The sequence below is a fragment of the Rhinolophus ferrumequinum genome (genome assembly GCF_004115265.2).
Source record: "Rhinolophus ferrumequinum isolate MPI-CBG mRhiFer1 chromosome 15 unlocalized genomic scaffold, mRhiFer1_v1.p scaffold_54_arrow_ctg1_1, whole genome shotgun sequence".
Classification (NCBI taxonomy): domain Eukaryota; kingdom Metazoa; phylum Chordata; class Mammalia; order Chiroptera; family Rhinolophidae; genus Rhinolophus; species Rhinolophus ferrumequinum.
The window spans coordinates 15,478,814-15,491,881 of record NW_022680357.1 but is presented as its reverse complement, the minus strand read 5'-3'; the positions used below and the strand labels follow the sequence as shown (position 1 = coordinate 15,491,881).

The 13,068-nt window shown below is 46.7% G+C and overlaps 1 protein-coding gene across 1 annotated transcript in view; it reads right to left on the bottom strand.

Annotated features, from left to right (window-relative positions):
• VPS35L (VPS35 endosomal protein sorting factor like) overlaps positions 1-13,068 on the bottom strand; it is an 89,821-nt gene that overhangs the window by 43,004 nt on the left and 33,749 nt on the right. Inside the window, exons 13-17 of the mRNA XM_033102032.1 lie at positions 10,004-10,081; positions 9,438-9,560; positions 2,612-2,658; positions 1,647-1,758; positions 1,027-1,143 (exon numbers count right to left, since the gene is read on the bottom strand). Coding sequence (XP_032957923.1) covers positions 1,027-1,143; positions 1,647-1,758; positions 2,612-2,658; positions 9,438-9,560; positions 10,004-10,081 — 477 coding nt within the window. The remainder of the gene's footprint in view (positions 1-1,026; positions 1,144-1,646; positions 1,759-2,611; positions 2,659-9,437; positions 9,561-10,003; positions 10,082-13,068) is intronic.

Sequence of the window (13,068 nt, the reverse complement as noted above, 5' to 3'; positions counted from 1 at the left end):
TAGGACACGGGGCCTTTGGGAGGTGACGAGGTCGTAAGGGTGGAGCCCTCACCAAGGGGATCAGTGCCCTGGGGACCCCCAGAGAGCTCTCTCAGACTCCTTCGCCACGTGAGGAGGGGAAGCTGGACGTCTGCACCCCAGATGAAGAGTCCTCACCAGAGGCCAACCCTGCCGGCACCCTGATTGCAGACCTTCAGCTTCCAGAACAATGAGAAACAAACTGCTGTTGTTTCCCAGTCACCGGTCTACCATGTTCTGTTACAGCAGCCTGACCGGACTGAGACACGCCACCCACAGGAGAGGAACAGTGCAGGGTGTGGTGAAGGTTTGTCCAGCTGACCCTGCAGCCACAAACACAGCCAATTGCAGCGTTTCCTGCTGGAAACCACGTAAATCGCTGGCATGCTGCCTGCGAGGACCGTGAGGCATGAAACCCAAAGCTCCAACGGCATGGCCATCGCTGCACCCATTACGGCACCAACAGCAGCTGAGCCATCTTCCCAAGGTCTCCTGCACGTGGAGTGTGCGGAGAAAGAGGCTCTCTCACTGCCCAGGTTCAAGGGACAGGAGCTGGACGTCCCTTCTGCTAATTACTGGCTTGGCTGCTCAATTCCAATTTAGGAATATCCTGCTCAGTTGGTATTTTCAAATCCGACTGCTGCATTGGGGATGCTGTTTGCAAAGTGACAGGTCGTCCCCTTCCCCAATAACATCTTTAAAAAATTAAAATTAAAAAAAATAAAGTTTCAAGTACGTATAATTCTGCACTTTTAGTACATCTTGTGGTCTCAAGAAGGAGACAGAGCTGGGATACAAAAATCAGAGAAATACACCTTTAAAGCTATCAGTTCTCCATGATAGGTTAACAAATAATAAAACTAGAAGAAGTCAATTTCTTTTTAAAAAGCAGTATGGTTAGTTAAAAGACAGTTTTTGAAAAACAAAAGCAATGTGATTAGTTAAAGGACAGTTCAGAGCATCACTTGGACAAAAAGCAGCTAGTCTCAGGTCAGAATGGCCACCCACCTGTGGATTCTTCAATTTAGTGATAACTTTCCAAGCTTCATTGAGAATCTGAAGGCGATCACCTTCGGGAGGATCAGCCAAGGCCAAGTTTAGTCCCAATGAGCGAAAGAGGAGATGCTAAGAAAAATACCAAACCATTACAATAGTGGAGCTTTTAAATCAGGGCAATTTCAGGCTTCAGGTTGTAACGTTTAGCTTGCCTCGGGGATAATCCTCCAACGCTCTCTTTCTGAAATCCTACCACAGGCCTACACATGTCAGAAAGAGAAGCGGAGAATAAAGAGCTGGCTCCATGCACGGGTCTAAGCTGGGGGACGCACATTTTGCATAAATAACAAGTGAAGATGTATTCTTAAAGACATGAAGCCAATCTCTTTCCTAAATACTTCACGGTGAGATAGTGCCATGGATTTAGGGCTCACGGGGCCTGACTTGCAGCAATCACATGTGCCCAACAATTCCAGGCTCTAACTCAGCTTCCACGGTGTTCTTCAGTAACTGAACCTTTGCTCGCTGTCCTGCGGGCCCAAGCAGCCCGGACCCCGGACGCTCGCCCTCGAGAGCTATCGGGAAAATACTGCCCATTCGTTCTCCCGCTGAGCATGACGTCCAGAGCATACCTTGGGGAAACCGGACTCATCGCACTCTTTAATCATGCCAATGAAATCCATGGACCTTGTGGCAATGAACTCAGCCCGGAAGGCTGACATCACGGAATTCAACAGCAAGGCACTGCAAGACACACACGTCCCATGTCAGCAGGGCGCCCCCTGAAGGAAGTCGCTTTAGTTTTAGGATGTATGTCGCCAGGAAGGATGACTGACAGTCCTTTCATGGTAAGATTTTAAAAAGCTAGACTAAAAAGGCAACCTCTAGAGAGTAACATAGTGTTTTGTGCACATTGGGAACTTGTTAAATGTTGAACTTGATGGGTGGATGGATGACGATGAATGGACAGATGATAGATAATGGATGGATGTATGGATGGATGGATGGATGGATGGATGGATGGATGGATGGACGGACGGATGGATGGACGCATAGGTGGATGGGTAGGTGGGTGGGTGGATGCGTCATTAGATGGACAGGTAAATATGCAAGCAATCAAATCCATTTAAACAGAAGTAAATTGAGCCTTCAAAAGGCTGGTGCACTAATAAAACTAAACATTCAGTAGCAATATTGATCCAGGCTGCAAATAAATATCCATCCATCTCTCTTATGTAAAGCGCTATTCTAGGACCTAGGGACACAGTGAGTTAGGGACGTCTACCACCAAAAGGAGAGACAGGAAGATGGGAGCTCATCCTGACCCTACTTCTTGTCACAGTCCCCTGGGGAAAGGACTGTTATTAAACCCATCTCACAGATAAGGAGACTGGGGCACAGAGGTCAAGCAAGTACCGCAGTTCACACAGCTAAGAAAAAGCAGAGCCAGGCATCTGAAGCCAGGCAGCTGGACTCGAGTTTCCTAACCGCCATGCTGTCCTGCCCCACTGCTGGCCGTCTTGCCCACGTAAGCATGCCAAGCTCCAAAAAAAAAACAAGCAAACAGCTCATGCCTTATGAAGTTGAAAATACTTACTTGTTTCCTAGTTTTTTGCATCGCTCCATCATCTCGGTTAGCAGAGCCTAATAAATTATAGAAAATAATAACAATTATCAGGTTGGAGAACCTAAAGCAACATTTCTCACCGTGAGATTTCCAAAGTAATACTCAAATGTAACCGCCTGCCCATCTCATTAATTCTCAGTGTCTGGCAAGAAGGGAGAGGAAGGGTGAATTCACTCCTACGGCATTTCGTGTAACGGCTAAGAGCTGGGGCCCTGGCGTCCGGCACACCTGGGTTCAAATTCCGTCTCTTCAACTACCAACAGCAAGACCTTGGGTCAGTCAGTCCTCTTTGTTTAGCCTAGGTTCCCTCAGCTTTAGGCAGATGATACAGGGGGTACCATCCCACCTGCAGGGTCACTACAGGAGGATGAGCGAGGTACCAACAAGAACGGAAATTTACTCCCCACCTCTCCTACGACCCCCCACGTTCCTCCCCATTTCACGAGGTGCTGGTGGACTTCTCAGTAGAACAAATAACAAATACTGGGCCTGCGCTCGATGCCCCCCCCACCGCCCCTCACGGTGAGAAGTACTTGGCACCCATGCTCTCATTTCTCATGACCACCCATAGGCAGGCTCTCTAGTCTCCCATTTCACAGGTGAGAAACCGAGTCACAGAACATGGACCCAGGTGACTCAGCTAGCTGTGGCGAGCAGGACGTGACCTGCGCCACCTGGTATCAAGGGCCACACTCGCCACCACATTTCCTCTCCATAAATTTTGAAGCATAGTTTCACCCCAAAAGGAAGTAAATGTTTTACTTGTTGGAATACAGTTAATGGCTTTGGAGCTATCTTAAGACAATTAGGTGTCTTTCAAAGAGCTCCTGTTTTTTAAAAAAAAAAATCAATGGAAGTATCCTACAGGGCAGTGGTTTGGGAAGGTTTTGAAGGGCACGGACAAGGTCACCCTTGTCAAGACAAAAGAGCCATCTTGAAACTCACGCTGCACCAGGCACGGGGCCAAGTGCCTCCCACACCTTCTCTTACTTCTTCTTCAGGTACATTATCCCCACTTTACAGACACGGAAGCCAAATATCAGACTGGTTAAGCCATTTCCTAGTAAGTGGTGGAAATGAGATTTCTTTCTAAGTCTGGCCCCGAAGTCAAAAAATAAAACAAGTCTTCTTTACTGCAATTCCACCCTTTCCAGCTGGGTCCCTGGGTCCTAGGTGTTTCCTGAATAATTAAGGTGACAGCTGACTTTGGAGGTACTGTTGGCACCCCCATCCCCAGTGCCCTGATTTTATTCAGATCTTTCTGTCTGCTCAACAAATATCAGGTTGGGTTCTGTTATGGACTGAATTATGTCCCCCCCAAACTTGTATGTTGAAGTCTAAGCCCTAATGTGACTGCGTTTGGAGACAGGGCTGTAAAGGAGGTAATTAATGTTAAGTGAGGCCTTAATCCAATAGGACTGGAGTCCTTATAAGAAGAGGAAAGGAGAGCAGGGATGCACAGCCACAGAGAAAAAACCAGGTGAGAACACAGTAAGAGGATGGAGGTCTGTAAGTCAAGGAGAAAGGCCACCCCAGAAACCAACGCTGCTGGCACCGTGATCTGGGACTTCCAGCCTCCAGACCTGTGAGAAATCAACTTCGGTTGTTGATAAGCCCCCCAGTCTATGGTATTCAGGCAGAGCAGCCCGAACAGACTAGGCAAACTAACACATGTCTGAACCAACCACATGTCTCATTCCCCCGCCAGTTGTGGTTTTAGCCATGGACACGTGACCCACTTCGAGCTGCTGAAATGGGGGCTTCAAGGAAAGATTTCTTTGTCCTTAAACAGGATCCCGAGGAACTGAAGACTCCCCATCTTTCCTTCTCTGGATGCAGCCATATCTGGACACAATGCCTGACTGGCGGCGGCCACCTTGCTGCTATCTGGGGATGGCAGAGCAGAGAGATGGACTGGACCTGCCTGGTCCAGAATCTGCACTTGTTCTGAGACAGAACACAATGAGTTATTTTTGCAGGGCCAGTTAGGTGTTTGTTCCTTGCAACCAGAGGCATCCAATGGCTGATGTCACAAATGGCTTCCCTAACAACTCAGGGGGGTCTTTCTATTGGAAAAGTCATCCTTGAAGACCAATACCAAGGCGGTTTCTGGGAAAGGCTGACAAGAGATATTCCGTATCGTTATCACACTCATACACCCCGACACACACACACACACACACACACACACACACACACACACTCACTCATATCATGGAGAAAGCAACTTTCAGGTACCAGCCGCTATTCCAGGCTCTGGGGACAGAGCAGTGAGGAAACCAGACAGAAATCCATGCCCTCGTGGGGCTTATTCTCTCCCTAGGCACACGCAGGGATGCATCCACGCACACGGACACACACGGAAACATGCACAAACGAAGGAGACGTCTTGCCACCACTTCTGAAAAGGTGAGGTAGGGCAAATGCCGACATATGGACAAAACATTCTGGCCCTAAAGACAAAACAAATACTTAAAATGCTCTCTTTTTATAAGAGATGCATGCATTAAAAATGCAGCCAAGGATATAACTTAAAAAAGAAAAACCCAAAACCGAGGCTCTGTTGTCATACAGGAATACTCTTAAGTGTACAGAGGGCCAGATCCCAGGCAGGTCTGTTAGAGGTTATTCATTTTTATTTTTTTTTTCCTGAGAAATGACAGGATTGATTATCTTTGGCAAGAAGAACAAGACGAACAACAGTTCAAACCAGACTGAGCTCGAAACAAGCCTGTTGGCTGAGAGGAGCCATCGAAAAACTTGCAACTCAGTGTCTCAGTTTGCAGAACACACATCTGAACGAGAAGTCATTAGGCCCCTACGTTCCACTGATTTACAATTTAATTGTTTGTATAACAGTTATAAAGACAGGAAAACTTACAAAAATAGCGTCATGCAGCAGGCCCTTCCTCCCAATCCCCACTTCCTAGGGGTCTGCAGGGTCATCACTGCAGAGTTAGTTCATCTTTGTAGACCTCTGTCTCTGCCCTTTGAATGTATAGCCTTCGGTGCCCAAAGCCTGTTTTTTTGTGCCTGATTTACAAAAATGGATAGCCTATCCTTATTGGGCTGCAACTTGCTTTTTTTATACTCGAGAATCTAGCACGGGCCTCCTTGCCCCATGTTAGCACACCGCCTCGTAATTGTTAATGGCTGAGGAATCCATACCATAAATATAACATCGTTATTCAAGCTGCCCTACTTGATGCATTTTTTCATTGTAAACACAATACAGAAAAAAAAATAAAGAGAAAGGAACCCAAACAAAACACTAAAGAAAAACAAGCAAATCAAAAAGAAAGAGATCAAGAGAAGAGAAACACAGAACAAAAACCACCAAACAACAATTGACAAAATGGCAATAAGCACATCATATCTCAATAATGACTTTCCATGTAAGTAGACTAAACTGGAAAGCTTCTGCTCAGTAAAGGAAGTCATCAATCCAACAAAAAGACATCCTACTGAATCGGAGAACAAATTCACAAATGATATATGATAAGGGGTTGATATCCAAACTATGTACGAAACTCATGCAACTCAACAACAACAAAAATAATCCAATCAAAAAACGGGAGAAAACACGAAAAGACATTTCTCCAAAGAAGACATGCATCAGGCCAACAGACAAATGAAAAGATGCTCAACGCCACTAATCATCAGGGAAACGCAAATAAAAACCACAATGAGGTATCACCTCACATCTCGCAGCAGGGTTATCATCAATAGATCAACAAGTGCTGGCGAGGATGTGGAGAAAACGGAACCCTGGTGCACTCTTGGTGGGACTGCAAATGGGAGCAGCTGCTAAGGAAAACAGACAGTATGGAGGTCCTAAAAAACTAAAAGCAGATCCACCATACAGCCCAGCAATTCCATTTCTGGGTACTTATCTGAAGAAAATGAAAACACTAATTTGAAAAGATATACATACCCTTAGGTTCACTGCAGCATTACTTACAATAGCCAAGACATGGAAGCAACCTAAGTGTCCACTGACAGATGACTGGATAAGGAAGATGTGATGTATACATACATACTCAGAACGGAATATTACGTGGCAATAAAAAAGGATGAAATCTTGCCATTTGTGACAACATGGATGGACCCAGAAGGTATTACGCATCTCACTGCTCAGCAAAAAATCACATGGGATTCCATTATCGGACAAGGCTCAGTCTTGGCGTGAGGTGTCAGGCCTTTATTCTCTATACCTCCCACACCATGCCCAACAAACAAAAAGCGGCTGAGAATGAAAATGATGATAAACTTATCAAGGATTTGTTTTCATTGCCTAAAAGCAGGTCTTGTTAAATGGTTGCTTTTCTTGTGTAGAATGTGCCTCAAATAGGAGGAAAAGATCCGTTTTCTACTTACTATAATTTTAATTGTATAAGGGCGAAAAAAAAAAAAAACAACCTATCTTTAAACAACAACAAAAAAGCCTTTTTGAAAAATCACTCCCAGATTTGGGGGTGGCGATGGGGTTGGATCTCAGTTTTGATTTGAAATTTCATGTGTCAGATATTTGCAGCTCAAGGCATTTCTCCTTCCTCTCCGCTGAAGGAAGGCTCTGCTTTTTCCCATATCTCACTCGCCTGTCCTATATATCAGCAACTGCTGCAGCCAAATGTGACAATCCCCTACTTTGGGGACACGGCCTCTTAAAGACACACATGGCTGTAACCCTCCAGCTGACAGACGCCAGCCACTGTCGAAGCGTTAGGCTTCAAATTGTCACACGCATTTTCAATACCACCCTCCACACTGACATGAATTCTCCATTTTGAAAATGATTTTTTCTTTTTTTTTTTACAAGACACCACACATTCCTTAGTTGAGTGCCCTAAGAATCGGAGTTTATTATTATTCAGGTGACCTAATTTTTTTAATCACTTCCTCTGCTGCAATAATGATTTCCTCACGTTTTACTCCCTAGGAAAGCTCTATTCCCAGCTTCTGCCATCCTCTGAGATTACTGGTGCTTAAAATAAAAGGAAGAATGCCCTATGCCGTGTTCCTTTTGTTTTTCATCTGATTTTGCCTTTCATTACAATAAGGGAGAATAACACAATAAGTGTTCTCATTTTCAAACGCGTCAGGCCTGCCTGTGTGTGTGTGTCGCTCAGCCGAAAGGCAGGGCAGCTCCGTCTACAGTCAAGTTCATGGTACTTCTTCCCAGAAGCCTGGGCCAGCGTGTGGCGACTGAGACGAGCCAGCACATTTCAGACAGACCATTTCTACTGGCGTGACCGAAAACGCTTTTCCTTAACGGTAAAAAATTCACCTGACATACAAGACGGCCGTATGTTCTCCTCATACTTCAGAATTTGGACAAAGTAAAAATATAAGGAATGCCTTGTATTTGCTAAAAAGTTAGAAAACACAGGCCAAGAATCCGTAAGCAGTGTCCAAAGCCTCACTCTCCAGCAATACTGTCTCCTATCTCCCCCTTCTCTCATGAGGATGGACGTGAAAACCACGTTTGCGACCCTGCGGACGTGACAAATATTCAAGCACGATGCGTGGGGCACGCCCCTAAGCCCTGTAGACGGACTCTCGTGCTTGGTCCATGCAACAGACTAGAAAACAGGAATTACTGCTGCTCCCGTGGGACAGATGAAGAAGAAAGGCTCACAGTGGGTAGGGACACAGGACTTGACCTCCGCTTTATCCCAATGGCTTGAAGCCACAGAGCTCAGATTGAGGCTCGGCTCCAGAGTACACACACACACGACCACCTAGGACACATACAACAACGTGTAGCCTCCTTTGTTCACGCGCCCCGTACTGTGAACACCCTATGACAGCACACACAGGGCATCATGGGTCGCCATCCCTTTAAATAGTCCCCTAACATCCACTGAACACATATACCATCGTTTACATACACCAGCGAGCCTCTGGTGGCTGTCCGCCACGTCGTACTAGCGTGACAAACCTACACATACGCATGCAGGTGGGTGTATGTACTTGTCCAATTATTTCCATGTGACATTCTTAGAAATGGGATTGCTTAGTGAAAGTCACACCCTTTTTTCTTTTACTTCAGGGTTGTCAGTATGTGTCTGCAGCTTGTGGGAAAAGGCGGGTGTGTCTGAATTTTGCTTTGCACTTTGTACCCTTGTTTTATAGCAAGGCCCTTTTTTTTCTTCCCCACAGAATAAATTCTCAACCATCAACGAGAAAACAAGAAGCTTCATCATTTACAGTTACGATGACAATCTGAACTGGTGCCCTACGGAAATTGCTACTCAGTCTTGGGGAAGAAAATCAGTTAATTTCTGCTATGATTCTGACTTCACTTGTAATTCCTAATGATGCTTCGATTAGACACACACACACACAAAAAAATCTTACAAAAGCAATCGCCTATCTGAGTCCCACTTTCCTTCTGTAAAATGGGAAAGACACTACCTGTTCTACAGACGTTGTGCATGAAGGTGAGAGAAGAGGCGATGAAGCCCGTTGGGCCTGGGTCTGGATTCCAGGGGTTTGTGTCCCGTCACACACTTTCCAGCTGTGTGACCTTAAGGACGGATGTGGCCTCTCTGAGCTTCCACACCCCTCTCCCAGAGGTGTGAAACAAGACAATGAGGACGAGTCCCCGGCACTGACCCAGCCACCGTGGTCAGCTCTCTCTGATGGCTGGCTAGCGCTGTGTTGCTGCTGCGGTTCTAGATGGGCCCTGTTCACGTTTCAGGGCACACGGTGTAGGGATCCTTCCAACACGATATGGAGGAGAAAGGAGCCCCAGCACCCCTCCTCCTCGACACCGAAGCGTGCTGGCAGTTACCTCGGGGGCGTGGTAGGAAATGCACTGGAAGATCCAGTCCATGGCAGGCGAGTACAAGGGGAGGTAAGACGGCATCTCCACTCCCTGGACCACCAGCTGGTTCTGCACTGTATCCCCATGAATCTACAGGAGACCAAAGAAACACAGACCAGGAAGAAAGTCACGTGTAAGAAACAAAAAGCACGCAACTCACAGACCGCGCACACTTGTAAGCATTTGGATGGCCTCAAGAGAAACAGAAAAAACACAGTTTCCCGTATCACCAAGCTGAGCCGTTCTGGGCGCTGTGCAAAGAAGGAACCTGATAAAAATGGAGCCAGCAGAGGCTAAGAAAGGCTGATCAACTAGAGACGTTTCCTATTAACACCGGCACGTTAATTCTCTCTGCCTATTCAATACAATCAACACATTTCAATGGTGTGTCACAGACGCGAGAGCAATTTTTGAGGAGTTTACACATTTAAAGAGCTTGAAGGTAATCTCGACTTGGAAAACCAACGGGGGTTTGTGAATTCGTGATCATGCAACTGTTATACCAATTAGCTGCTCTGACAGCGTTCTCTTACCTGTTTGAACGTCAGGAGGAAGTCAAAAAAGTTCTTACTGAGGCTTTCTTTGAGATGTGGCGCCACTTCCATTCCCACCTGCAGCCGAACAAAAGGAAATTACCTTGACGATGGAAAAACAACTAATATGTACAGTAGGGTGCCAGTTTTGTAAATTAAAAATATACACACAGATAGATACAGGCATAGAGGAGAAGTCCAGAAAGTTCATTTTTATGCTTTTTGCTTATCTATTTTCTTATTCACTAAGTATGCATTGTTTTTATAAGAAAAACCACAGGAACGATTTTTAATGAAAAAAAGGGCAACACTTGCAGTACTCATCTGTGCAATTTCCCAGAGGGAAGGAATGTAAATCTGAACAGATGACCAAGAGAACAAATCACCACAAACTACAGAGGAATGTACTCTCAAGACTGTGTATACGCTTTTCCTCCTTCCTCCCTGAAACACGATAAACACACATGTGGCTGTACTTATTAAATGCAGCAAAAAAGATTTTGGTACGTGAGAGTCAGCTGGGACTTCACAGCTGCATGGTTAAAATACATTCTTTGCCGGGCAGTCATGGAAGCAGACAGAAATTTTCATATATTTTAAGCAATTTTACCTAAGACAAGCACGAGGCGTAACCATGCTATAACCCACTGGCTCCTGCATTCACTGTTTAGAAAAAGACTAACATTTCCAGCTGACAAAATGTGCCAATCAGAGAGAAGGTGGCCAGAGCCCAAAGCGCCCCAGTGTTCCTTACTGAGGTCCTCGGCTGCACTCAATTCCAGCCCAAACTGCTGCCTTTATTTAGCATAAAAACAAGTCAGGAGGGAAGGTGCTTTTCTGGGCACTGGTTGTTTACAATGGGGACAGGTTTCTGCCACTCACCTCCCCACCCAGGGGCCATGAAGATTAAGAACGGGGTTTTTCAGGTGGCTGGTAAAGAATTCCTTTGAGCAGATTTGAGCAAGACCCACTGGGGCATTAAGTGACAAGGGCAGGCGGGCGGTGACTGGGGATGCTTCCTCATCGAGCAGTGGGTACAGAAACACACTCACGACAAGCGTCAGATCCAGTTCTGCTGTGCTCTACTCCACTGTCTTTCCCTCCGCTTAATCATATCGTAGAAAAGGCAGTAATTATCTATTAGGCAACAGCAAAGAAAGGCAGTGGACAAGCCATGGAGGGGAGCTGAAGAGGCCGTCGCTTGGAAGAGGAGTTAATCACACATCCCTTTAATAAGCACGGCTGAGCTCCCCCCATGCCCACCCACTCGCTGCTTTTGTGTTTTGTTGCTCCCTTCCCATCGCGCCAAATGAACAGCTTGGAAATCTGCTTGGGTCTAGAAGGTTCTACCCAGAGTAGCAAGGGTAGTTGCTCACCCTTTCCATCTGTTCTTCCCGCCCACCTGACATTCATTCATTCTCACTGTTTTTGTCCTTGGGGAATCAAACCTTCCTGTCGGACTACGAGGTATGTGACAGAGCTGGACCCAGGGCTGGGTCAGTAACACATCCCATCCCATGGCCACAGTGACAAATGGCCCAAGAGGGTGCCCTGAGAATCAGCCCTGAGACAAACTGGAACCACTGGGGCCAAGGCCCTTGCACGCCACGGGGGTTCCTATGATGGGAGGATGGAGGCCAGGAGCTGCTAGGCGCCACCATATGTGGACAGAGCAAGCCCCTGAACGAAGTCGCCCCAGAGGAAGTCCGAGCTGAGGGATGAGGGGGAGGACCATTCTCGCCGATGCTCGAAGGCCCGGCATCCAGCCATGCCCACACCCCCCGAGGCTCTCTGAAGCCAATACGTCTCCCTTGTTGCTTAAAGTCGCATCAACTGAGTTGCTGCCACTTGCAAACGGAAAGAATTCTTCCTGTGCACAGACTGTCTCTTATTCTTTTGACGTCAAAGATCTCTGGGAATTCTGGGTTGACAGAAATGATTTCGACAGGTACAGCGCATTTCATCACCAGTGTTCCTTGGATGGGCCTGCGATCTCTGCTGACCGTCACCGCGCTGTAAAGTAGCACCTGCCATCCAAAGGCACTTGACATGCAACAGACAGTATCTTTCCCGACTCATGAACCTTACGTTAAACTTGAAAACCGAACAGGTCTGCGAGGCGTGGGTATTTCTCCCCTCTCTGATTTCTCTTTAATAACCAGAGCGTCTTCCTAAGACGCAAAGCCATTCAAAATCTTGATTACTCTATTACTCAGCTGACGTCTAAGGTGAGTTCAAAGCATTTGCTACTTTCTACAAGGGGAAAGGCAGCTGCTCGCGAGTGTGCAAAGACCCCATTCTGGCACGTCCCCCCGCCGGATCCGGCAGTGTTGTAGGCACAGGAGGTCCTCTGTGCATATAACACTGCCTCAGTGTTTCAATATGCTTCAGTATGGTCCGAAGTTGAAGCTCTAGAATACTCCTGTAGGAAAAATGCTCCCCAAGTTTCTGGCCTCTGTGATAAGGGCAGCGGGTGCCCTGAAACGGACAGCCTTTCTTTTATTCTCGGTATCAAGACACAGCCCTAGGAAAGGGTCCTTCCTAAAGCTGTCTGCTGTTCCTTCTGACGACCGATCTCTTTGTGACAGGTGAGACTGCAGAGCGTCTGTCATATGCTAGATGTCACGCAGAAGAAGTCAACCAAAGGCTACTGGCTCTCGCCTCCTGATTGAAAAATATGAATAATCACTTGTGGGGTGGGGAGTCCATGCAGCTTTGTCCTCGAGGAAGACAATGGGTCACCAGGACCCTCCAAAACAGGGGCAATAAGCCCCCTGTCAAGGTGTCAATGGGAAAGGACAGGACAGGCAAGGAGGATTCCCAGAAAAACAACCGTAAACTTTTTCACAAAGTTTACGTAACGTAAACTGTTGCATTTTTCACAAACGCAAAATAAATAATTTTAAGCAGAAGCTTCACGATACCTTAAAGGAGAAAAACCGCTAAGTGATTTACCATCCAGACCGCCCCGCCCGTCAGAGCAGCCATGAAGATGGGCCGGCCACCCTCCTCGGCCGGGCGACACAGACCCTGAATCCTGTCAACCTGTCGCTGCAGGGAGCACC